We start from the raw sequence: 26159 nt of genomic DNA, 5'->3' as shown, positions 1-26159 counted from the left end.
GGGGTTTGGTTAACAGAATACCACTTATGCGGCAACATTAAATCTGCGTGGTGGGAATGGCCTGATTAAGACGCCGAAACGATGAGTTAAGTAAATTAAATTTGCAAAAACGATTTAGTGTTATTTGTACCAGTAGTAAAGAAAAGTTAATTTCAAAACTATGCTCCAGGTGAGGCTCGAACTCACAACCTCCGCATGTCTCCGATACTGTTATATAAGTACGGCGCGCTAACCGATTGTGCCACTGGAGCTGACGATCACCCTAATCTATTTTCTAAAATTACCAAATTTATCACATTTTATCCTTCTAGCAAGTCAATATAATCAACCGTTTCGACGACTGCCTGTACAACGCCCGCATGCAAGCTATGTAACAAATATAATTCGGTTTCCTGCTAGCTTATAAAATAACATTTAACTAGAAAATATTAATTTGCGCCAAAATAAAAATTGTGTGATTGAATCAGCTAAAAATACCTTTTTGTACCGTTGGGGCGTAACGGATATCGGTACGATAGTATGAAGCGCATTAGTTAATTTGTGCGTATACGCGCTGTTATATAATATCTACCTTGGTGGAACTGACCTGAATAAGACGCAGAAACTACGGCAAAATAAATTAGTAAAAGAGCTATAGTGCTTTCACCTGAAGAATATTGACGAGAATTACTTTAAAATTATGCTCCAAGTGAGGCTCGAACTCACAACCTTCGCATGTCTCCGATACTGTTATATAAGTATACGGCGTGCTAACCGATTGCGCCACTGGAGCTCGGGGTTGTAAACAAGTTTCCTTATATCAAAGAAGACAACTGAGACATGCTAACTAAAATAAAACTATAACTCCGCAAAATATAACTTGGTGAGAACAGTTTAAAAAAGTTGGCGGAACGACGGCATGTGCAAATTAAATTGGCAAAACACTTTAGTGATCTTTTGCTTGTAGTATAAACGTGGATTAACTTTAAAAGCTTGCTCCAGGTGAGGCTCGAACTCAAAACCTCCGCATTTCTCCGATACTGTTATATAAGTACGGCGCGCTAACCGATTGCGCCACTGGAGCAGCAGATTACAATCCGATTAAAACCAAATCTGTTTCTTATTAACCGTGAGTCCGTGACATTCACGTAATTAAAGGTCAAGGAAAACAGAAGTTAAAGTTTAATTAAAACACAAAATTTACCGCTTTTCGTGTTACATGTTAAATTTGTATACACATATTTACTACATTATATATATATAGCATATGATTCGTACTGGCTATGAAACGTCTGCCAGTTAAGTTAAGTCTGTACCCATGCTTGTGTTGCGATACCGCTTGGGACTGCCAATTATAATTAAGCGGAGTGGTGGCGCATTTGCAGAGGCGGTAATTTAACCTGCAGGGTTGCAGTATTAGGGCAGCTTACACGTTGTAGAACATAGCAAAGGTTTCGACATATGGCGCACATCTGTTGAAAAAGCAAGGTATTATAGCTGACTGGATGAAATATTGGGCAAACGAAAGAGAATTTGCGTTGCTTGGTGTTGCTTTACATGTCTGTTGCCGTGATAGCACACGACTGATACTGTTATAATGTCTAAACTGTCATTAATAATTGATCCAGGGTTTTTTGATTAGTTTAACTGTCTATGTAAATATGGTTGACAAACTAGAAGACGCGAAAGAGGAAACGAGTAAAGTGGACGTTGATATTGACATCACAGCAGATGATACAAAGGAGAAACCGACCAACGGGACTACAGAACTGCCAGCAGAAAAACAGAACAATACGGTGAAGAAGATGCCAAAAAAACCTGCACCACCGATCCCGAAAAAGGTTCTTAAACTTAAATATCTCAAAGCTTTACCTGAAACACAGTTAAGATATTTCGCGGAAAGTAAAGTATATTTATACTCTGTATATATGCCAGTCAGTGCTTTAAAGTCCTTAGTGACAGACGAGTGACGCCCGTTATAGAGATTCGCGTAATCTACTTCAGCTGTTCGAATTAAGGCTGCTAAGTTCTGCTGCAATGGTTGCTGTTACAGATTTACGTTAGTAGATTCCGTAGGTGACATTTTTCGTGCTAATATTACATCTGTTTTCAAGTTGTAGATTATTTTGCGTGTCGACTGCCCTTAGCCGTATACGTCTTCTATATTGGTGACAACACAGCAAAAAAAACAGTGCTGGAATAGTTTGTCAGTCGTGTGTGTTTCAATTTGCAGGGAAAAAAAACTTCTACATTCTTTTCATTAGATTTCTTTACATAGGGGTATAACGTAGCTACAGAAAACGGCAGGGGACGAATCGTTAGCGAGATGTATACGAACCAACAGGCAAAACAGCCTGAACACCAACTCGCACAGTTACAGCCTATGGTGAATAACGTAAACGTATCACAGATGTTCAACTACGATAGATACGCAACGGTGAAGTCAGCTGGCATCGGGCTACTCACTATTACTCTCATAGTGGACGCCTCTGTTCGGCTCCGGAAAGTAGTGGAAATGGTGAGCAGATATATTTAATAATGACGTGTTCATATATTATGAGTAGAGTGGGGGAAATGGGACACCTTTTCATTCTATTTTCTTGTCCCATTTGGTAGTAAACAAAGAACATTCAATGAATTAGAAAACCGTATATCATCAGGACTCCCATAGACCGTTGTTAATTGTTTAAAACACGATCAGAATATTTGGACATTATGTGCCAAAGGTGTCCCAACTTCCCCACGGTATTATATTTAATTATAACGTGTTCATACATTAAACTTGCCCGGTAACGGTAACCAGTTCATTTAAATCACCCGGTATATGCTTACATCAATCAACGTGAACAAAGAAGTATTTTAGCGATTAGACATATGGTGGTTTAATTAACTGATTAAATAATAACAATGTATAATACTGAGGTAATACAATAATCGGACCCGTTATTCTAACACTATAGACTGATATTTGCCCATTGTTAAAATTATTGAATAAATGTAAGTTTTTTTTTATCTCCGGTGACGAAGTAACGACGCTCGTTTTGCGGGTGTTCTGTTTTGCTTGCGGGTGTTCTGTTTTGTACACCTTGTGCCTGCTTATAAGTTACCACGTATATAACTTTGTGGTTGATTGTTTATAGAAGGGAGAGACAACAACACTGTAAATATACGGAAATCCAAGTAAATTAAAGTAGGGTGGGGAAAGATGGAAACCCTTTTTATTCTATTTTCTTGCACCATTTGGTAGTAAACAAAGAACACGCAAAGAATTATAAAACTGTATCCTCACGACGCTTAATTATAGACCGTTGTTAATTTTTTAAAACACGGTCAGGATATTTGGATATTATGTTCTAAGGTGTCCCATCTTATCCCACAGTACTTATACGTGCAGTGAATATTTGATAATTGTCCTTAACTTTAGGGCGCGGACGGAAAATGGTATTTACCGATGCTTATTCTTATATCTGTCCTGCTTGGGTTGTTGGCGCTTGAAGGAATTCTGCTCGTATTTCTAAGTAAGTCAAAATATCTTTGCTACATATATACTCGTGTAACTTATATATTATAAATACGCTTCTGAAGATTTGTGGTAGCATTATACGATGATTCATTGGTAAAGTAGTTGCTATTTAAATTTCGAATTTTTCAGAATTCCGTTACTCTTACCTACGAACAAACGGGCGATTCTTTATTTTAACTATACCCACATAGTCTAGACTCTAGACTCTAGAGTAGACTAGACTACAGAACCAGACACTAATACATATGTTATTCGGTGATGACCGTATAAGTGTCCATATCGATCAAGTAATAAGCATTTATACGGATATTTTCTCTACTAACTTTGGCTGTAATTGTTGTTCAGTTGATTAGTACAAAATAGTGCTCCAGGTGAGGCTCGAACTCACAACCTCCGCATGTCTCCGATACTGTTATATAAGTACGGCGCGCTAACCGATTGCGCCACTGGAGTTGACGTACAAGCGGAACTATTTTTTAAAATTACCAAATGTACCACCTTTAAGATAGGGCATTTTTTACTTTTTACCTAAGTAGAATATTAACAGAATACTGTAACCATATACAGCCCTGCGATTCTGAAAAAGCTTGATTAACTTTTTCTGTAACAATTGTATAGTGAAGTAACAAAACAGTGCTCCAGGTGAGGCTCGAACTCACAACCTCCGCATGTCTCCGATACTGTTATATAAGTACGGCGCGCTAACCGATTGCGCCACTGGAGCTGACGCTCGTTCTCTAAAATGAGACAAAATATTGATAGACTTTAAATTGATAGTATTTTGCAACTAGTATTTAACCTTGCGAAGTTAAAGGACTGCTAGTTTCTTTGTCACGTAAACTTTATTTATACAATAGGCTGAGGGAGATGGGAGACTTTTTTATTCTAGAATACTGTGGAATAATTATGTAACGTTTATTTTTGTCTATCATCAAATAGTTAGCCGCAAATAGGATCCAAAAAAGACCGAATATACTCCCGGATTCCAACTCACCCACCCTACTATAGTATATAGTAAAGAAAGATGGGACACCTTTTAATTGGCACATAATATCGAAATATCCTGATCGTGTATTAAACAATTAACAACGGTCTATCGGAGTCGTGAGGATACGGTTTTAATTTCTTTGAATGTTCTTTATTCATTACTAAATGGGACGAGAAAATAGTACAGTAGGGTGGGGGAAGATAGGACACATTTAGCACATATAATCAAAATATTCTAATCGTGTTTAAATTAATCAACAACGGTCTTAGGAAGTCGTTGTGATATAGTTTTATAATTTTTTGAATGTTCTTTGTTTACTACTCAATGTGACGAGAAAATAAAGTTAAAAGGTGTCCCATCTTCCCCCACCCTACTATATGAAAATGTGTCCCATCTTCCCCCAGCCTACTATATGAAAATGTGTCCCATCTCCCCCCAACCTACTATATGAAAATGTGTCCCATCTTCCCCCAGCCTACTATATGAAAATGTGTCCCATCTCCCCCCAACCTACTATATGAAAATGTGTCCCATCTCCCCCCACCCTACTATATGAAAATGTGTCCCATCTCCCCCCAACCTACTATATGAAAATGTGTCCCATCTTCCCCCACCCTACTATATGAAAATGTGTCCCATCTCCCCCCAGCCTACTATATATTCAACAACTGCAATCTAAATTAATGCGCTTCCACTCAGGCACACAAAACATCCAGAACCCAAGAAAGCAAGCCTGTCTACAAAGACTCAACATCACGTGCACGATATTCGCCGGTATCATCACGATCATCAGTGTTATAGTATTGAACATAATGGCCGACAGCGGACTGTACGTCGGGATACCAAACCCGGTGTCTAACGGAACGTAAGCTCGCAACTACAAAGGTGGCAAAACACTAACAGCAACTCTACAATGACTTTAAAGCAATCGCTTTTTTTCTAACCGGTGGCAATCTGTTTTTATTGCAGTGTGGTGGGGGGAAATGGGTTACGTTTTTATTTCAATTCTTGTCCCATTTGGTAGTAAACAAAGAACATTTAAAATTTTATAAAACCGTACCCTCTTCCCCCAGCCTACTATTTAACGTATCTTTGCCCGCTGTGCATGCTATTTTGGGTGCTTGTTAAAACTAAATTCTTAATCCGTTTCTGCAACTATTTAAAGCTGCAAAATTAATCAACGGAGTTTGCTAAACATGATACTTCTGCAGAAATACACTAAAAATGCTATTTAAGCTTCATAACTTTACGAATGTCTTTTTCAGAGTTTCGATACCAACAACGCCACCTGGCAAGTGAACGTTGATGGGATCGACTTCCGCTAACAGCGCCTCACAATAACTCTGCTATTTTCTTCTCGCCGCCTGTACAAATACATCAACAACTTTTAAAACCAGATGTTCTCAAAAATACTTCAGTCTCAGAATGGATTTCCGTATGGCAAATATAATATTAACGAAAACGAAGCGATTCGATAGAAAAAGGGCGAAATTGCAACGCGTTAGCGGCCACCAAAATTGGGCCTGCTATTGCTATGAGAAAAATAAAGCGTTTCTGTAAAAACTCATCGCGTTAGAACAGGGAACATTGCATCACTGTACAGATGAATTGGTCAAAGTACCACGCTGGTAAAAACTCGGTCACGATTTGCGCGGCTGTTAGATTGACAAATTTGATTATCGGTTAAAAAATAAAAACGGATTTAAGAAAACTTGATTTTAAAAAGAAAGAGGTACGTCGACATACAGAACGTATGTCTCAGCCTTCTAGGATTTGTAATTTAGAACTCTTGGATAGAAAAGCCGATAATGGCTTTAAAACCCTAATACAGAACTCTATAGCAAATTTGAACCATCTTTTTTCTTGGAAGAAAAAACGGCCAGGTGCCAACTGGCACTTAACCGGGTGACACGGAAAGGTTACAAGCTCCTTGTTCAGCTTACAGCGTCATATTGATTGGTAGAGAAGACTTGTGCTTCGTAGACGCAGTTATAATATCACTGGTTAGCATCGGACAGAAATATATCGTCTTTTATAAGACCGTAATCGTCCACCATCATGACGTCATTAAACTATAATACAAGAATTTGAGTAAAAACGCAATTCTTTTATTTTGTATATAGCGAACATTTTACATGGTAATGACTTTATAATACTGTGGGGTAAGATGGGATACCGTTAGCAACTAAGTCTTACATTTCCTGATCGCTTTTAATTATTTAACAACGCTATTTTAAGTGGGGCGGATTACATGTAATTCTGTAAATATTCTTTGTTTACTACCGAATAAAAGGAAAAAATGGAAAGGTGTACCATCTTACCTCACCCTAAAAATGAAATCAAAATATGTACCATCTTACCCCACCATACTACATTATATTCTATGTGGGTGAGGACCTATGACAAGGTACGTGGGAAGTTATAAAATTTACGCTTTCCAGTTACTTTATTAGAGAGGACACATTATAAAGCTGTAATTTTAAATTTAAAAATATTGCGGTTTAGCAGTTATGTATGTTGTTTTATATAATATATATTAGAGTGGGGGAAATGGAACACTTTTTCATTCTACATTCTCTTTCCGCTTGTAAACAAAGAAGGTTTAAAGAATTATAAAACTGTATCCTCACGACTCCCATAGACCGTTATTAATTGTTTAAAACACGATCAGGATATTTGGATATTATGTGCTAAAGGTGTCCTAACTTCCCCACCCTACTATATGATGTATTACATAATATACCTGATTTGGCTCTGAAGTCAGCAAGGAGCTGAACCCGCCCCCCATTATACTGGTTAGTGGATCGGCATCGTTATTTGCGGGAAATTGAAACGCTGTCATATCTACTTCGTCAAGATCTGAAAACAAAAAGTTTTTTTTTTTAATTTTTTTTAAGTGTTTGAAATTTTTCTAGTGGAAAAAATGTGGGATTTTTTTATTTTTTAGTCCAGATTAAACTATCTGAAATGCTTTATGGTGGCTTTTAGTCAAAAGTTATAAGTGTAAAATAAGTTAAGCTATGCAATGCAATTTGGAGATTAGTAAGCGTTTATAAGTAAAAGGTGAAAAAACTTGTATACAAGATGATGTTCGCTGTGTTTGTATGGAATACAAGTATACAGCTACGTGTTGTATGTGTCCGGGTTGTATGTGTCCTTGGGCAAGACACTTAACGGCAATTGCTTCAACCCAGTGGTCACTAATTGGTTATCCAAATTATCAACCACACAGAGAAAAAACCTACAAATTAATTCGTACAGTAAAAAATCCGCAAATTTTACTTACTTAAATTTAATGTGTTGGACTGTTCTTGTTGTTGCTGTTGTGTTTGTTGCTGTTGTTGCTGTTGTTGTTGTTGTTGCATGTTCATTTCACTGTGTGTTGGCGAGAGAGTGCTAGAAGCTGCACTGCCCAAAGGTGATTGCTGGTTATAGTTAGCAGGGGAGAAGTTACCCTGCATCTGATGGTTAGGGGAGAGACTTGGCTGTTGTTGGTCGTTGATGATTGTGGAGTCGACCGTCAATAACTGCAGGGGAAATAAGTTACGTTGGTTAACATAGGGAATTTTCGTATAATGTTTTTTACTATTGCTAAATTTGTATTTTTAGCAACATTGTAGGTATACCAACGACATACATAACAATTTTACAAATAAAATATTAAAAATTTATTTTCAATACAAATTACTTATCATACTGTGACTAGATTAACGTCGTGTCTATATTGACCTTGAAGTTAAGGTATGGTAGGGTGGGGGAAGAGGGGACACCTTTAGCGCATAATATCCAAATATCCTGATCGTGTTTTAAACAACTAACAACGGTCGATTAGAGTCGTGAGGATACGGTTTTATATTCCTTTAAATGTTTTTTTGTTTACTACCAAAAGGGAAAAGAAAATAGATTGAAAAGATGTCCCATCTTCCAAACCCTACTATATAAAAACGCATGGCCGACTCCAAGAAGCAATTCATCCGTTTTAAAACCATCTACTAACCTGTTGTTGTTGTTGTTGTTGTTGGTGTAAAAACTGCTGGTCGGGGTTCGTATTTGCACCAGGTGCTACCTGCTCTGGCTGTTGGTAAACTATTATTTCCGCTGTTTGTGATGTTAATGTACCCGGCGACCTGTTCTGGGGCGAGACGGCGTTGGTGGGGAAATTTGCGACGTGGTGTTCCTCTTCTGCGGGGATAAGTTAACGTTAGAAAATTACATTACAAGTTTTAAATGATTATATATTTGAATAGAAGACTGACGATGCCTTTTAGCCTAATATGTTTTATTATACAGTAGGATGGGGGAAGATGGGACACGTTTTAACTCTATTTTCTCGTCCCATTTAGTAGTAAACAAAAAACACTCAAAGAAATATGAAACTATATCCCCATGACTCCCATAGACCGTTGTTAATTGTTTGAAACACGATCAGAATGTATAGATATTATGTGCTAAAGGTGTCCCATCTTCCCCCACCCTACTATACAATAGAATGCACTTTTTTTGTCTGTTACGTTTTCGTAGCACCAGATCCTTACTGTATTTCTTTACACCGAAATTATTCAACTCTATGAGCACCAGATCAGGGCAAAATTCGCGAAATTTATTACAATTTATAATAAGAATTGTGAAAACTACCTGCGGTGAACATCCCGTCCGTCATGCCCGCGGTCGGGGCGGTGTTAAAGTTAAGAAGCTGGTTCATCATGCCTTGTTTTTCGCTGTTGTCAACATTAATACCGTACTGTTGTACCGTCATTTCGAGTTCCTATATGAATGAATGTAACTTACTTTATTCTCGTGTGGCCGGAAAACGACAGTCGTTATAACACGGGTGTTCATACACCTCGTGCCAACTTACGAGTTACCATGTTTGTTACTTTGCGGGTGATTATTTTTTTTTGGAAGGGAAGATTTTTTTATTTTTTATTTTTGTTATGTGTGGCTGATAATTTGGACAACTAATTAATGACCACAGAGATGGAGCAATTGCCGTTAAGTGTCTTGTCCTCGACATACGCCCACAATGGTAGCAACGACGAGCTTTGAACCCATTACCTCTGGGTTAGAGGCAGGTGCGCTAACCAACTGTGCTAAGGCGCCTGATATTTTTCGAAAAAAAAATACATATTTTCACATAAATATACCTGAACTCGTAACAGTAACTTCTTATTCATCGTCTCCATTTGTTTACTTCGTTGTTCAAGTGCACGATGTTTCTGTTGGTCGTTTTGTAAGTGCTGTATGTAATCTACTGCAGCTTTCAGTATGGAACCTTTATTCCAACGCAATTCTCTGCAAAACATCAACTTTTACAATGCGTTTGAAACTTAACGGTCACTGCTCCAACACAGTGGTCCATTTTATCGTTTTTGGAGTTGTTACAAAAAAAACACAAAATCCCAAAAAGGTGGGAGAATATGGGACACCTTCCATGCTATTTTCCCGTCCCATTTCGTAGTAAACAAAAAACATTTAAAGAATTATAAAACCGTACCCTCACGACTCCCATAGACCGTTGTTAATTGTTAAAAACGTGATTAGGATATTTGGATGTTATGTGCTAAAGGTGTTCCATTTTACCCCACAGTACTATTAAATATGAACTAAAGATGTCCCATCTCACCCCACAGACCACAGTGCTATTAATTATGAACTGACAGTATCCCATCGTACCCCAGAGTCTTATGGGTTGGAATCTATTAAAAACAGGCAAACAAACGTAGACAACCACTTACGGGTCGGACGACTTTGGCACGAGGTGTCCCAACTCACGTATTCGATCGTTTATATTGTACCTTCGTCTCCGCTCAACTGTTTAAGAAATGAACTATGTCATGTTGGTTTTGAAGGTAGTAAAACGTATTATATGGTGTACTTAACGATACATATTACTTTGGTAAACTAAGGACTTAAACATTTTCCCGTATAAGTAGCTTGGTGGTGTATAGCATTATACAATGTATGGTGTGTTCTGTACTCACATAACATAACTTTTATTTATCTCTCTTTGAAAACGTAGGGAATATCAGGTTATTTAAAGAACAAAGATAAAGGAATTAACAACAAAACAACAGTTGTTAAAACACGCTATGAAAAAAAAGTGTAAGATTGTCATTTAAGAAGTGTGGCTGCTGTTGCACCCGAGATATTTTTTTAGCTTGAGATACTGTATTTCGTACACTGTATTGTGTATTATATAACATATATCCTGCTGTATTCTGTCTGTACTGTTTACATAGTAGGGTGGGGAAAGATGGGACACCTTTTTTGTTTAATTTTCTCGTTTGGTAATAAACAAAGAACATTCAAAGAATTATAAAACCGTATTCTCACGACTCCTATATACCGTTGTTAATTGTAAAAAACACGATCAGGATATTATGTGCTTAAGTTGTCCCATCTTACCCCACCGTACCATAATGTATTTTGCTCATCTGCTGTATTCTGTATTATATTTGGTAAAATAGTGTAAAAAACAGGGACTTACTTATATTGTGATTGTCCTTCTTGATCCGATCTTTAGCGAAGAGACGAGCATCTTCTTCCGTAAATTCACGTTTGATGACAGGACACGATGAGGACGTTTCGTTGGAGATAACGGGCAGGGAATGGGCAGAGGAGCGGGCAAAACTTCCAAGGTCAGACGGGGAAACTGTTTGGAGCTGAGGGGTATGGCGTGGTTAGTATAGTAGGGTGGGGGAAGATAGGAAACTTTTTATTCTGTTTTGACCTACTTGGATGTAATTAAAAAACATTAAAAGAATTATAAAACTGTTCGCCGTTGTTAATTGTTTAAAACACGATTATAGGATGTTTGGATATTATGTGCTAAAGGTGTTCCGTCTTTCCTTTCCCTACTATATTAGTAGTTGATGGAGTAGAGGGAAGGGTATGTCATTCTTAGTTTACTTAATCAAATACGTGGAAAATGCAGTGATTTAAGTTTGCGCTACAAGAGTACACAGATGTACTAATGTACATATAACTTTTCTCTGCTAACCGGTTGATATTACAATCAAGCAGGTTATTTGACCTGTGAAATTGCCTAAAACTCAACATACTCCGTGAGTATGCAGTGATTTGGGGGGAAAAGGCAGTAACCGATCAATTGTTTTGTCCAAGAACACGCACGCCTATACCAACATGGCATTAGGCAAAGAAACCAGTATCCTACCACATACGAGTATTACCATACATACATGGCATGCGAGCTCTTTTTTAGAGCCCAGCACCGATTAGCTGTCTAAAATAACAAAGTTCACCAAGAACAAAAGTCAAAACCCAAAGCAGAAATCAGCAGTAATACTGTAGTTACTGCTATTGATAGTAAAATCAATACTTACAGTTGTAGCGTTACGGTCGAAGCGAGGCTCGTCTCCGAAGCTTGACTCAAGGCTGACAATGTCGTCTATTATGTCGGTCATCTGCAGAAGTATATGTTAAAGTTTTGTATAATTTGAAAGGGGTGTGTTAGCGAATTGTAATTGCTAAAAGCGAATTTTTAATGATTTTGTTGGAAATTGTCCGAAAGAAAGGAATAAATCAATAGAGAAATACGACTGACGTAAGGTAGTAGGAAATTTCGGTTAATTTAATAAAGCACATAAAAGTCGATGCGTTTGGTTTTACAACTATACAGAGTATGACACACAACAGATAGTTCAAACGTCTTTTAATAAAATATGCACTGACTCGTTTTAGGTTGAATCTTGAGTATCTACACCAAATTAGTTAAAATGTGTAAACTAAACAATAGGTGTAGCGACCATGCTTTTTTATTCCTATAAATGTAAATAAGTTTTTAACTGTAAAGCGTGTTTTAACAACTGTTGTTTTGTCGCTATATCCTGTTTTCGTTTAAAATACTTTTAAATCCACGCTACTGTAATGGAAGAGACAAATAAAAGTGATTAATATTATTATCATAATACTGAAAAGGCATGTGATATAATATCCTAACAATAAACTACTGAACGCGCGTTGTGCGTTACGATTGTTTACTAGGGTGAAAAATACAAAACTAATTTAGACTTCATTTGCACCTGTCCATAGTTGTACGGTATAGGACCTCCCCACCATGGGTGTCGCCAACCTGTGTGACCACGCGTCCACGTCATAATAAAGATTGGGAATTTGCGAAGATTTAAAATTTTTGAAAGTTTAAAGATTTTTTTCGCTAATCGAAAGTTACAGAGCACCTAATCACTTAAATACAAAACTATGCTGCGGTTCTGGAAGTATTAAGTGCAGTTTGTAATATAGAGTAGGGTGGGGAAAGACTGAACACCATTAGCACGTAATATCTAAATATCCTGATCGTGTTTTAAACACTTAACAACGGTCAATGGGAGTCATGAGGATACGGTTTTATAATTATTTGACTATTCTTTCTTTACTACCAAATGGGTCGAAAAAATAGAATGAAAAAGTGTCCTGTCCTCCTCCAACCTATTATAGTATATTACCATTTAGTATATTATATGTACAATTGTAAGTGTACGTTACTGTGTATCGCATAGGTGTTATAGGGTAATTGGGCTATATCCAATGTCCCATGGCGCGCCTCGTCCTAGTATTAATCACATCATAATATAATAAAATAAAATTCTGCATTGCATAACACATCTACAAGTTAAACTATATGCTGTCTGTGCACTGTTATATAACGCGTTGCAACAGATTGCAAAACTGAACTTTTTACATTGACTGTCAATCTGTCATAATCTGCCCACGCAATTTTATATTACCACACTATACTGCGTCGCGCGTACATAGTTTAAATGCTACAATGACTGGACGTGCATATCCTTTTGAGATATTAATATCGTTTGTTGTATAAGGCCATACAGCGCAATCATAGACGACCGGATGCTGTAATGCGGATGGAACTTGTTTATTGCTGCCCAGGTATTGTTAAGGTGTTGCAACGTACGTGTGGGACCAGTGGTGTTATAATTAAACACCCAAGCCCTTGTTGCAATTACACCAACGCTAAACGTCGCGGTTTCTATTGTTTTAATAGTAGTTTATTTTTAAGTTGTTTGGGAGAAATTTTGGGTGGATATTAACGGGGTAAGCCAAATAACCGCAAGTTCTGGAAAGCAAGTACGAATCGTGGCAACATTGAGGTAATTAAGTGGAAAATACTAAACGCACGCGTAATAAACAAACGTTATACGTGTGAAAGTATACACGAAAGCGTCTTCAAAACTTGACCATAAATTTGGTGCTTGGTTTCTAATCAGGAAGTTAAAAATTTCCAAAAATGTTTTATAGTACTATGGGGGAAAATGGGACACTTTAGCATATAATGTCCAAATTCCCTGATCGACTAACAACGGTTCATGGAAGTCGCGAGGATACGGTTTTTATAATTTTTTGAATGTTCTTTGTCTACTACCGAATAAGACGAGAAGATATGTCCCATCTTCCCCACCCTACTATATAGGTTACTGTAGGCATTCGGTAGCTAATTATTGCCAAAAATAAAATTGTTTTCGTATAAGAAGTAATTAAGGGCAGTCAATAACTGTCCAGAAAGAATGGCGGTTGCGTGCTATTGTTACGTCACAAATGGCTTCCTGGACATTTTCCGGGTAGTGTTTGAAAGGGGGCGCCCAATAATGGGAAGGGATCGCGGATTTTAAGTGACCATGGCACGAGAAGAACTATATGTATTAATGTATAGGGCAAGATATAGGCGAAAAGTGTTTCTTATCCTGATTTAAAACGTCGGAAATTACGTTGGGAACTTAAATTTAGGCAACACTGAAAATGCCTGTATTTTTTATAAAATTGTATCTGAGTTTTTAAATTTAAACATTTTTTAGTAGGTGCTATACTGCTATACCCAATTTAATACAAATAATATGCCATGGGTCTTAGAATTAGATAACTAACGGATAAGGGCGAAGTATAATGTAATATAAAGCTACTTAATCGTATTGCAATCACGCGCAGTATAATCTTTGCACAGTTCGATTCGTTTTAGCCATAATGCTCTCTTGGTTAGAATGACAACGAGTCGTGCGGTGACTCACGATTCTAAGCAATAAGGCACACGGATCGCGGTAAAAATAAGGATACAAAATGAATTAGGAAATACAGAAGCAACCTGAAAATATAATCGATAAAATTATATTTTAAGCTATAAAACTATTGCTTTAACTGTATCTGGCTAAATTATATGCTAATGAGAAATCTTGTGCCTAAATCACAAGTCCTTTGGCGTCTATCGACACAGAGCCTTAACCATGCACATAAAGAGTAGATAGAATCTACCCTTATATAGAATTACATATAGAATTTAGAATTGAATAAAATAAAACTCATTTTTTGCCCTTAAAGTATCTTTCTAGGGCTGCAGACTGCAAAACTAACTCCACAGTTTCACTTTCCTTAACTCACTTTATAAAAACATATAAAATCTAATGTACTAGAACACATACTAGTTAAAATGAGAAAACGCCATTCCTTAAATAACAGTGCAGCATCAGGCAGCGTGTACTGCAGGTAGATTTTACAGGCGCGGAATATTATCCAACGGCGGGCACACGTCAATCAAACGCACTCGCAAGTCAGTACGACGTCATAATAGCGATTGTGATTCAATGCTGAGTCATAGAGCCGAGGCTCGGGAGAAACTGGCGCGTAAAGAAATGCGAACGCAGCATCAGATGGGGGTAACAATAATGTGCACATGCAATTACGTATTTAGTTGCGTATGTTCTATTACTTACGACGATTAGGGGTAAAATGGACGTACAAAGAAAAAAGGTAGATGTGGTCGGAGGGGTAAAAATAATGTGCACATGCAATTGCGTATTTGGTTACGCATGTTGCATTACAAAAATTCGGGGTAATAGACATAGAAGGAAAAAATATGCAGAATAGAGTTTAAAACGTGGGGTTTAGTAAAAATAGACAAAAAAATATTAGTAAAATTGGAGTTTTAGGCGTAAAATATAGTTAGTCGACGTAATAGGTTGAACTAAGGTTTTGGAAGTCGCTTACCGGGTCTGTGGACAAGTTGAGACGAGCTAGAGGACTCGCTGGTGTACTGTTAGCATGGAATGCGTCACCTGGATAAATGTAGAAAGATATTATTATCCGTTCTTAAATATATTATTATTATTATTGTTACCACTATGTATATCTATAAAGGTGCTGTTTCTATTATTGTACATGGGCGAGTCATAAGACCAGGAATTTATTCCACAGTTGGTCTATCACCAAAAGGAAATACACTATATCTGAAAATTGTACTTGCATTTTGCGTAATAAATGACAAGGTGTACGTTGTATTTAATAATATTAAAATGAAAACCGCTGTACCGAATCGCGACGCACAGTTATTTTGTAAAGAAATGATAGGTAGCCTAAAAAAGTTTCAGTCATAATAAAACAAAATTTAAAATATTTTTATTTGACTGTTCAAAAACATCTCTTTTAAAATGAAAGCGAAGATCATGTTGTTTAAAGAACGAAGAGAAGGGAATCAACAGCAAAACAATAGTCGTTGAAACAAGTTATGAAATATATTGTTGTTAAAACACGCTCTGAATAAAAAGTATTTTTTGAATATTTAGCATAAAGTACCTGCGTTGGTGGGAGCGCTTTGCGAAGGGTTGAATAGCTGGCGGACCATGTATTTGGAACCATCTTTATGAGACTGACTGATGTACTCACGAACTTGGTTACGTTGTGTTTCACGAACATGGTATTGGGTCGGGTTCTGTAGGCCAGTCTCGACCTGTAGGAAAAATTGATGTGAAAAATGTTTTTTTTTGCGATTATTGTATTGATAGGCCAGTAAAGGCAAGTTGTTTTTACACGTATCTTGAAAAAAAAAAACGTGCAGGACGCCCATAGAATAATTAAAATTTGCGTCAAAATTTTTTTTTACGATTCACGATTAGTTATAATAGTAAAATACGAGAAAAGGCTTTTTTTTTCAATGTATCTCAAAAAAATCGTAAAATACGCCGAATAAAAAAAACTACAGATTTTAAGATTGGTGCAAAAATCGTTTTTTTTCCTATTATTATAGTAAAAAGCCGGAAGAATTGTTTTTTATATGTATCTCGGAAAAAATCGTGCAGGACGCTGCATGAAATAACTCGAATTCCTACGCGCGAATATCTAGTTTACGAGACTTGGCAGCGCACCCAATTTACCTTCTGTTTATAAGCCATTGCAGCTCTTTCTTCAACCTGGCATTTATAATATGCGCCATACACAATACTTTTTGTAAACCGAAGTCTCGCAGAGTTGTCGTTTTCGGAGTCGTTTAAATTAGTGGATATATTTGGCTTCTTTAAATCTGGTCTGCTGTACGTTAGCGCTTGGCATTCATCCAGCCATGCCCGCTTGCCAACTTTAGGGGCCTCGGGGGCTTGCCTATCACCCATACTGGGTTTGAAACGGTAGCTGGGGGGTATGTACTGCATGGGGCCTAGGGGGATAGGTGGGTACGTTTCCTTGGAGAACTCGACGGGGTTGGCAGAGTCACGCATCGTGTTTTAAATTAACTTAAAAATGTTAACAGTTTTCTAAGCGAATATGCTTTGTATCTAAAGATTAAAAAACGTAAAATAAACTGTATTTTTAAAGCACCCTATGTATATATTTGACTGCACTTTACTGCATATAGACGCTACCAGTAATTTCATTATTTTTCGTTATCTGTAATTAAATGCCATCTTAAAAATCTCTGCAATCTACATCAGCTGTATGCTAACTTAATGCGAACATTACTGCTATACTGTCATGAAGTTGTGTTCACTAACTCGAACTCTAGGGCAAATTTAAATACGCGTACGGGGAAAAGGCATTCCCAACTCTAAGAGGAAGTATTCGTGTTTCGAATCCGCATTTAATATCGAATTAATAACGTCGGTGCGGCCGAGTTAGTCTGTTGAAAGCAACACTAATCCGGAATTGCGGCCTATAGTGTTATTAGCGTTGGATCAGATCGACTTAACAGGATTTAGAGGGAAGTCAAATACATGAACTACAGTGTTAAGTTGCTATGTAAGTTTCTTCCAATTAAATGTAAATATGTTTTTAACTGTTAGCGTGTTTTAGCAGTGAGTTTTAGCAAGTTTCTTCCACTTGGATGTTTTAGAGACAAATACAAGTTATTATTTTTATCGTTATTGTTGGGAAAGAACGAATTCAAATGGTAATGCAACTATCATATTAAACCGGCAGATGGTTGGTTTACCGTATGGAAGAAAAGATGCAAAGTAGATGCAGATTGTTGGCCCGTTTATTTAAATGCATTTTCAAAGATCTATAGTAGGGTGAGGGAAGATGAGACACATTTTTATTCTATTTTCTCGTCACATTTGGTAGTAAACAAAACAATTAAAGATTTATAAAACCGTATCCTCACGACTTCCACAGACTGTTGGTAATTGTTTAAAACACGATCAGGATATTTGGATGTTATGTGCTAATGGTATCCCGTCCTCCCCCACCCTACTATACATATATATATATATATATATATATATCGTCACATATTGGTTTAAACTTAAAGGTATGACTGCGTATTGTAAAATAGTTTGTACCATAAGTTGGTACGTTAGAATTGAAAGTTCTTACATATACACTTTTACACTAATTCATTTTAATAAATGTTTTATCCACAATGGTCCACAAACCAAGACTTGGGAGTCGTGTAAAACACAACTCAAAATACATATACAGTTGCCTGCAGCATAGCATAAATAAGTTGCAATCAATGTTCATATATTTCTTATTATAGCAACGATTTCAACCTACAAGTATGTATATTAAGTAACATATATAATATAGACCTATATTTTTGTAATATATATTTTTAGTCTAGTGTGCTTAAATGTAAATTTGTACCTAGCTTGAATTTTTGAATTAAAAGTGAAAATAGATTCAAGTCAAAGCAGCCTGGTTTGAACTTTTAATAATGTGCAAAAGGGAGTTTAGTTATACACTCATAAAATACTCTAACCTCTGCTTACTCCAACAAAAACAAAAGTTAAAAAATATCTTTACACACAAATACTTCCATATGAGTTTAAACTATAGCCTGTTGATTAGTTTTAAAAAATGAATAGATTTATTTTACAAATGAGACTTTTGCTATAGTTCAATGCATAATTAAGGTTTTATAAACTTATTTTACCCAATGTGTAGTGAGTTTTAACTACAGAAAAGGTATGAAACGATTTTACATGCTTAGATTTTAAATACATTTTTAAAGTTGCATTAAGAATGCCTTTTAATCCCTATATTACAACTACAACCCAAGTGGGCCATTTTTATTTGGTTGGATCGCTACTCAAGAAGTTTCAAAATCCCAAAAGATAATAAGCTATGTGAAATGTAGATTTGCAAATTAGATCGAAATATTATCGGCCGTAAGCTAAAAAGCTGCTGAACCACCGGATTACAACATAACTTTTTAGTGTCAAAGTTCCAGGGTATGCAGGCCTATTCTGGAGTTTTTTGCACCACATTAATCAGTAAACATGTTTCAAACCAATGAGATGAGGTTCAATTTTATTATTAGGGTTGTGCACCGAAAACGCTTAAAAGCCCTGTGTTAAGACAAGAGAAGTTTTTTGACTGATTGTGTTTTGTTTTGTTATTGTTTTAATTCCTATGCATTGCACTCTTGCAGTCTGCACTACTCTGCAGCGAAAAAAAAAACGATCTTTTATAAATTCATCGTTAAAGGAAACCGTTTCAAACCTCCATCTGAAATATTGATGAGTGGATAAACATACTTCGTGCTCGCTCCTGTGTTGCTGGTTTTAAGCAAGAATACAGTGATGAAAAATAAGAAATAGTCTAATTTTGAAGGATTATATTAATTTATATATTATTATATATGTATATATATATTTATATATATAAATTATTATTATACAATTTGACTTCAGTGGCAAAAAATCAAAAATTATTTAGGGGAATAATTTTTACTAATTTTTTCATTTTAATAATTTGCGGATTTCTGCCAATTTATTGGCTTTTTAATAAAAGATAAAAGTTAATTGGGACGCCAACTGCTCATCCCTGTTTGATTTTTTATATTGAGTTGGTGTTTTGTTGTTTAATTAATACATGGGTGTTTTTAAAAAATGTTTTGCCCATGTTTTTTGGTTATGGTTATATAATTTAGAATGATTATGATTTGTCGAAAAAATGTAGGAAACACTGCAATTTGTAGTGAAAAGTGTAGGAAACACTGCAATTCGAAGTGAAAAGTGTAGGAAACACTGCTAAGTAGGCCTGGTGGGACAGAGAAAGCTTGTGGCATGTTTTCTTAATGCAAGGCATGCATGTCTGATGAGCAAACTTCGGTTACAGACAACCACATATTGAACCGAAACAAAGGAAAATAATTGGTGAATGCATATTTCATTTAAAAATTTGCAGGAACTAAACTTAAACCTAAACTACCCAATGTATATAGCAGTATTAATATTTAATATTTTTTGCATTACTGTTACATGAATCCATGAATCTAAAACAGCTCTTTAAGCAAAAAAAATATTTTTTTGCACTGAAATCATTTTAGATTTATTAATAAACCTCTTTTTAAATGGTGCAAATTCATTTAAAGTAGCATAAAGCTATGGTAGGCTAATCAGCGTGACTGTTACAGCCAGTCAACCAGCGGAAAACTTATTTTAATCAATGGGATTTTCCAAAACAGTGTGCCGGCAGTATGCAGCACCAAATTGGACAAGGAAGCAATTTTGAATAAATTTATTGCTTTGTACATAACAATAGCTTTGAAGAATAGTATAACATGACTCTTTGAAGAATGGTGTAGTATAACTATGAATGGTTTTAATTTTTTGCACAAACTTTCTTTTGTATGCAATATTGCAATATGTAATGTATGAATGAATGTTACTTACTTTATCCTCGCGTGGCCGAAAAACGACAGTCGTTATCACACGGGTTTAACACCTCATGCCAGCTTACGAGTTACCATGTATGTTACTTTGTGGGTGATTATTTTTTTTGGATTTTTTCGTTTTTTTTTATGTATGGCTGATAATTTGGACAACCCATTAGTGGCCACTGGGTTGGAGCAATTGTTGTTAAGTGTCTTGCCTAAGGACACATACGCCCACAATGCTAGCAGCGACGAGCCTTAAACCCATTACCTAATGGTTACAGGCAGGCGCGCTTACCACTACGCCACGGCGCTTATAATAAAGCTATGTATATTATGTTTTTATTTTTTTGCACAAGCATTCTTTTGTATGCAAATGCAATGTAGTTACTAGAATGTGTAGAAAAAGAGAGTAGCCTATTAAAAGGCAAGTAGTTTAAGTTTATTATTTATAACACTTTAGCTAAATGCTGGCACATTTGAGCCCTAAACCAACAAATATAGAGACAAAGAGTTTCGTTTTAGCTTTTATGTGTTGCACAAACAATGCTAACTGTATTCAAAAATGAAAATAGGCATAAAATGTAATAAAATAGTATTTAACCTACTTCATCGAAAATCATAAATTATTTGAACTAATTCAAGCATAAATATTCTAAAAAAATTAAACAGAGAAAAATTAATAAATCGTTTGTAGTACTAATTCAAACATAAAAAAAAATCCAGAAAAATATAACAGAGAAATCTTTAAAGAATTGAAACTATGACAAATAATTACCTTAAGCACTTGTACAGGTAGTTGGGGTGGAGAAGTTAGAGTTACAACTGGCATGTTAATAGTTGAAGATGAAGAACTTTTTGAGGCTTGAGCTGTATTTTGTGAAGCTTGTCTTAATCTCTTCTCTTCCATAAGGGCCTAGTAGTTTAAACGTTTCAATATATTTAAATTGTTAGGCTATTTATTATTAGATATAGTAGAGTGGGGGAAGATAAAACACATTTTTATTCTATTTTATTGTTCTATTCGGTGGAAAACAAAGAAAATTCAAATAATTTTAAAACCATATCCTCACAACTGCCATAAACAGTTGTTAATTGTTTAAAAGATCAGGATATTTGGATATTATGTGCAAAAGGTGTCCCGTCTTTCCCCACTCTACCATAAATGGAGACAAAAAAGCAAAACACAAGGTACAATATAATAACGAATATTATGTGTTGTATACAGGCCTACATAATATTAATACAAACACTTTTGATGCTGCAGAAAGATAGGTGCAAAAATTGGCAGATCAAACTTCTAAACCAGTGGCCTACTGCCTATCTGTGTCATATATGACTTGATATAAGTGGGTGTCAGTGTCACAAAACGTAAAGTCTATGAAATGACCATGCCTAGATCCTATACTAGTTTGCCACATAAGAAACATAAATAGAATAGGTTGGTGGCGTTTGTCATGACTCTTATGTTACTGTGGAAATTACAGACTCTGCTATAAACTTTTCAGGTGAATTTAAAGGGATGTATAATCATGTATGTAAGCTAAAGTATAAACTAATAAACATTACACGTAGCTAGGTAGCCTATACCAAATGCTAAATTAATAAAAAGTAATATTACCTTGTCCCTTTGTAACTGCATCTTCATGTTAGCGCGACTACCCATTTTTTCACTTTGTTTTCTGTGAAAAAAATAGGTAAATTTAAATTTTGTTACAGTTTTAAACCCTGAAAAGGTTATACAAACATAAGCTATCATCTCTGCACTGTTAGAAAGCTAGCAGTTTTATATGTGGCTTTTGAACTCTTGAAACTTTTTGTGCTGTTAACCAAATCCTTATCTTTGTAATGGTGGGCAACTGTGCCAATTGGTGTTACACAAATCAATGCATTTTTCAAATCCCAATTATATACCAGTAAAAAAATAGGGTTTATGTAAATATGGTTATACATTTGGGTTATTGGGTAGCATAAACCATTGATCTATTTGTATTTCAATGTTGACTAACCAACCACATTTTCCTGCCTCTAAGCATTAGAAACCAAGTACACCACAGGCTTAAGCACTATGTGAAGAGATATCACTTTGATATTCCCTTTTTAAACATTAGTGTATACATAAGTCGATTTGCCGAATGATACAAAACACTGTCTAGTGACTCTATAGTGCCTACCAAGCACTTGTATACTAGACTCATGGGACCCCTGGTGTTACACTGTATTACATAGTTACTTCTAAGTTGTTAAGTAACAGTTACATCATTTGTCTGCTAGGTGTAGCAATTACGCTTAAATTTTTCCAATTAAATGTTAAAAACAACAACTGTTGTTTTGTCGCTTTATCCTGTCTTTTCGTTTAAAATATTTCTAAATCTTTGCTATTGTAATCGAAAAGACAAATAAAAGTTATTGTATCATTGTACATTTAGTTTATTTTGTTCATTTTAAGGTCAAGTTGGTAAAGGTATTGCAGCTTACAGCAAGTTGTTCCTTAAAATGAACCAATATAAACAGACTGAAAATCTTCAGTAAATAAACAGACTGAAAAAAAAACAGACTGAAAAGTCAACTCTGCAAAACTATATAGATTTAGTTTTGATATCATGGGCCATGTATTCATGTAATATTCTTCAGTGGTACTTTTGTATAGGCATAATGTATCGTTACCAAAGGATTTCTACTATTGTGTTGCATATACAGTTATATGGGCATACCAATGCTAGATGCATAGCCTGTGCACCATCATCATATTTTTGGCTACCGACTAAACTAGTCGGTAGCGGCATTAGATAAAAATCTACCGAAAATTTTAGTCAGCGACTATAAAACCAAAATCGAATTTAGACAGCGACCAGTTTAGTAGTTAGCCGTGAATGCCATCCCAGGTGCATTTACTTACTGTGTGGAATGTATCTACTATGTACTATATGTTATGTAGGTAAGCATACTTCTTATGTACTAATATATAGATTCTATTTAAAAAGAGGTCCATATTACGTTTTAAAACTGTTGCATGTTTATCACAATAACTATTCATGAACACATAGTATGTATAGGCAAAATAGCAATTCAATGATTTAAAAAAATATATAAACCTTTTCTGAGAAGTGAACACAACAGATACAAAACAAGTGAGATAGAAACTGAGGTCTTTTAAAAGTGTTCAAGTTCTAACCAGCAAAACACTACACCAGTTCAGTTCCTAGTATTAACACTAAACCAGCTTCTTAACTTAAATAAAAAAGGAAAACCAGATATTTAAATATTAATACACCTGCAGTTTTCTATCTTGCAATGTATTTATAAAAGCTGCAGAGTTCTGAATGAAGCCAACTTTGCACAATAAGCAGACTTTACAGCAACATATGTTCGTTGCAAAGATATGTAGCATACTTTAGTTAAAGTATTGCGTGTTATTTGGTACTTTACTGAGCTAGTTATACTAATAAAACAGACTAGAGTTTCCCTATAACAAAGTGTATAAGTATCCCAATAGATTAAGTCCGCAACTTTACACAATTAAGTTAAACTAACCGAATACGTGGCTTTAGGGGTCTATTGATTCGCCTTTAGGGGTTGGGCTAAAACGCTAACTAATATTTAACTTTTTGTTTACGTACTAACCTACACTGCAGTCTCTTATACTGAAGTGAAAATTGTGTAAGTCAATACTTGATTGTCACATTTCGAATGCGACCTTTTGATTTACGTTCACTCATAACAGCTGACTTTTATGAAACGCTAAGCCAGACTGGCAACAAAACAGCAGCTTTAACTAAAGCTACCAAGCCTTCTTCCCCTACACAAACACACGTCACGAAACCAGCTTGGCCACACTTGCTTATATACTGTTCTTTAGCACCGCTAGCGAGTACGGTGCGTTTTTCGCTCGGAAAATTTGCTGTACGTTTCCCACCGCACTGAAATGCGTGAAATTGCGTGGTGTCTCACCGGCGAGAACCAAGGTAAAACGAAAAACTTAAGTAAACTAATTGAACCAACGGTTTGTTTAATAACTTTGACTGAAACCTAACCCATTGGGTACCGCCTACAAATTTTATCTACCGTACCTGAAACATTGCGATATATAGTAGGGTGGGGTAATGTGGGACATGTTTAGATGTTTTTATTCACTTTCCCGTCTCATTTGTTGGTAAACAAAGAATATTAACATAATTATATTATTATACAGCCCTGCGCCTCTGAATTATCGTTGTTAATTGTTTAAAACACGATCAGGAAATATAGGATTTAAATACTAACAGTATCCCATCTTACCCCACATGGGCCCACAATACTAAATATGTATGATACCCTATTTCAAAATTATTTAGGTGCTAACAGTATAGCCCTTCTTACTCCATAGTACTATATGTAATGACCTATATATGTTTGTGTAGTTACACAATTTTGCCGCGGTACACTGTTAACCTCAGTCGCAAAACGCACTTACCCGTGTGATGACTTTATTATGCGAAGAACTACAGTTCTGCGGGATTTGGTCTCTACTCTCGTGGGTTCTTTTTTCAGCTTTACACACGATTGAGGTAGTTGGTAAATTTTTGCCGTCTTTGGTATCGACCGCGCGTTTACGCACGCCACTTTGCCCGTTACTGGTACAAGTTTCTTGGTGGTGCTGATACGAATCGGCCCGGTTTCCAATTTTGCTTTTAATTTCCCGGGAGCAGCTGTCACTTCTTGTACAGTTTGAGTAATGGCCGCTTTTACGGTTGGCTTGGCGGTTTCATTTTTCAAAATGTCGACTACGTCGGACGTATCGCTTCCGTAACCTTCCGATTCCTGGTTAGACGAAGTCGAGCCAGGCGAAGTAATCCGTACGGGTAAGTCGTTCGATAAATCGTATTCCTCGTCGTCGGTAAAGTAGCTGGTCGTATCCCAGTCGTCGCACATTGCTTGTTCGGTACCAGGGGTCCGATAGAACAGTTCATCGGCAAGCCATTCAGCGTCGCTTTTACAACTTAATGAGTTTTGTTGTGAGTCGTATGAATGGCCGCCTGGCAGCGTACCAGATTGCTCCATGTCCCGAAAACCGTGACTGCAAAGAGAGAAAACGAGAGTATAAGAGTTATGAAAAATGACCCACGCGCACGACGAGGTAACTTTTGATTACAAATGGTATGGACGGGATTTCCTTGCTTGTCGGAAACTAGTAATTAATCCATTCCCTCCAACAACAGTACCGCGTTAGGTTAAATGTTTTATCACTCACGTTTAAACTTCATGTATGTTGTCCTATAATATAGGATATACTTACGCATAGCATTTACCTTGGTAATTTTGGACGCTTGACATGAACTTGATCAAAAATATCTTCCGTACTACTTCGTTTCACGATCCTGCCAATCGTGGACCCTACCATAGCTTTTGCGTATAGCTCAAAACAGAAAATAATTCAACCTTTTTTCTAAGTTTAACTGTAGCATAAATATCCAATAACTGTTTATTCCTAAAATAAACGAAGATCTTTCATTTGTCTTGCTGAAACAGCTATATTTTTATATATGCGCTATTAAACTGTGGCACACTGCAGTCTGCTCTTACATCGTTTGCAAGCGTTGCATGCACTGAAAAATGAACCCAAGCGATCGCAAACTGTTCCATTAATCCGAGTGTAAGCCGGAAACGTAACGCGTATTCTGTTGAGATTTCCTAGCCAACTAAAGGCGAATTCCCCTGGGCATATTGACGACTTTTGCCCATGCCGAAAATCATACGACAAAGGGGTAATTGCAGTAGAAAAATCAATAAGCTGGTAC

General features: G+C 36.2%; 2 protein-coding genes and 4 non-coding genes across 11 annotated transcripts; 1 reads left to right on the top strand and 5 right to left on the bottom strand.

Annotated features, from left to right (window-relative positions):
• Window positions 1-161: 161 nt before the first annotated feature.
• Trnai-uau (transfer RNA isoleucine (anticodon UAU)) lies at window positions 162-251 on the bottom strand. Its single transcript is given in 2 exon segments — window positions 162-197; window positions 214-251. It is a non-coding gene; the product is annotated as a tRNA-Ile (tRNA).
• A 722-nt stretch (window positions 252-973) lies between these two features.
• Trnai-uau (transfer RNA isoleucine (anticodon UAU)) lies at window positions 974-1063 on the bottom strand. The gene is given in 2 exon segments: window positions 974-1009; window positions 1026-1063. It is a non-coding gene; the product is annotated as a tRNA-Ile (tRNA).
• Window positions 1064-1584: 521 nt separating this feature from the next.
• Window positions 1585-5883, top strand: LOC149729702 (ninjurin-1-like). Of its 3 annotated transcripts, none has more exons than XM_089886437.1 (5): window positions 1585-1820; window positions 2258-2497; window positions 3404-3497; window positions 5190-5355; window positions 5756-5883. In XM_089886437.1, the coding sequence occupies exons 1-5, from the start codon at window positions 1641-1643 to the stop codon at window positions 5787-5789; spliced, it is 714 nt and encodes a 237-aa protein (XP_089742563.1). In that variant the 5' UTR covers window positions 1585-1640; the 3' UTR covers window positions 5790-5883. The 3 variants fall into 3 exon arrangements, with proteins under 3 accessions (XP_089742563.1, XP_089742565.1, XP_089742564.1); XM_089886439.1 differs by having other exon boundaries at window positions 1586-1820; window positions 2390-2497; XM_089886438.1 differs by having other exon boundaries at window positions 1587-1820; window positions 5190-5375.
• On the bottom strand, window positions 3866-3955 carry Trnai-uau (transfer RNA isoleucine (anticodon UAU)). The gene is given in 2 exon segments: window positions 3866-3901; window positions 3918-3955. It is a non-coding gene; the product is annotated as a tRNA-Ile (tRNA).
• Window positions 4137-4226, bottom strand: Trnai-uau (transfer RNA isoleucine (anticodon UAU)). Its single transcript is given in 2 exon segments — window positions 4137-4172; window positions 4189-4226. It is a non-coding gene; the product is annotated as a tRNA-Ile (tRNA).
• A 33-nt stretch (window positions 5884-5916) lies between the features above and the next one.
• Window positions 5917-25934, bottom strand: LOC149729701 (uncharacterized). Of its 4 annotated transcripts, XM_089886414.1 has the most exons (15): window positions 25671-25934; window positions 24836-25438; window positions 22004-22064; window positions 21161-21298; window positions 16089-16242; window positions 15504-15571; window positions 11834-11914; window positions 10978-11152; window positions 10226-10301; window positions 9635-9782; window positions 9126-9255; window positions 8488-8672; window positions 7777-8017; window positions 7234-7349; window positions 5917-6562 (listed from the first exon to the last, which is right to left on the bottom strand). In XM_089886414.1, the coding sequence occupies exons 1-15, from the start codon at window positions 25760-25762 to the stop codon at window positions 6488-6490; spliced, it is 2343 nt and encodes a 780-aa protein (XP_089742540.1). In that variant the 5' UTR covers window positions 25763-25934; the 3' UTR covers window positions 5917-6487. The 4 variants fall into 4 exon arrangements, with proteins under 4 accessions (XP_089742540.1, XP_089742542.1, XP_089742543.1 ...); XM_089886416.1 differs by lacking the exons at window positions 24836-25438; window positions 25671-25934 and adding an exon at window positions 24007-24205; XM_089886417.1 differs by lacking the exons at window positions 24836-25438; window positions 25671-25934 and adding an exon at window positions 23917-23938.
• Window positions 25935-26159: the final 225 nt, after the last annotated feature.

Source organism: Ciona robusta, chromosome 10 (genome assembly GCF_009617815.1).
Source record: "Ciona robusta chromosome 10, ASM961781v2".
NCBI classification, from domain to species: domain Eukaryota; kingdom Metazoa; phylum Chordata; class Ascidiacea; order Phlebobranchia; family Cionidae; genus Ciona; species Ciona robusta.
The sequence above is the reverse complement of the archived record's forward strand: the minus strand, read 5'-3'. Positions and strand labels throughout refer to the sequence as shown.

Bases quoted from the DNA above. Each gene is read 5' to 3' on its own strand.
- LOC149729702 (XM_089886437.1), top strand. From the start codon at position 1,641: ATGGTTGACAAACTAGAAGACGCGAAAGAGGAAACGAGTAAAGTGGAC. The intron at 2,498-3,403 runs GTGAGCAGATAT...CCTTAACTTTAG, and splicing joins TCCGGAAAGTAGTGGAAATG to GGCGCGGACGGAAAATGGTA. The intron at 3,498-5,189 runs GTAAGTCAAAAT...GCTTCCACTCAG, and splicing joins AATTCTGCTCGTATTTCTAA to GCACACAAAACATCCAGAAC.
- LOC149729701 (XM_089886414.1), bottom strand. From the start codon at position 25,762: ATGGTAGGGTCCACGATTGGCAGGATCGTGAAACGAAGTAGTACGGAA. The intron at 21,299-22,003 runs GTAATATTACTT...TTAAACTACTAG, and splicing joins TGCAGTTACAAAGGGACAAG to GCCCTTATGGAAGAGAAGAG. The intron at 16,243-21,160 runs GTAATTATTTGT...TTTTTCCTACAG, and splicing joins TACCTGTACAAGTGCTTAAG to GTCGAGACTGGCCTACAGAA.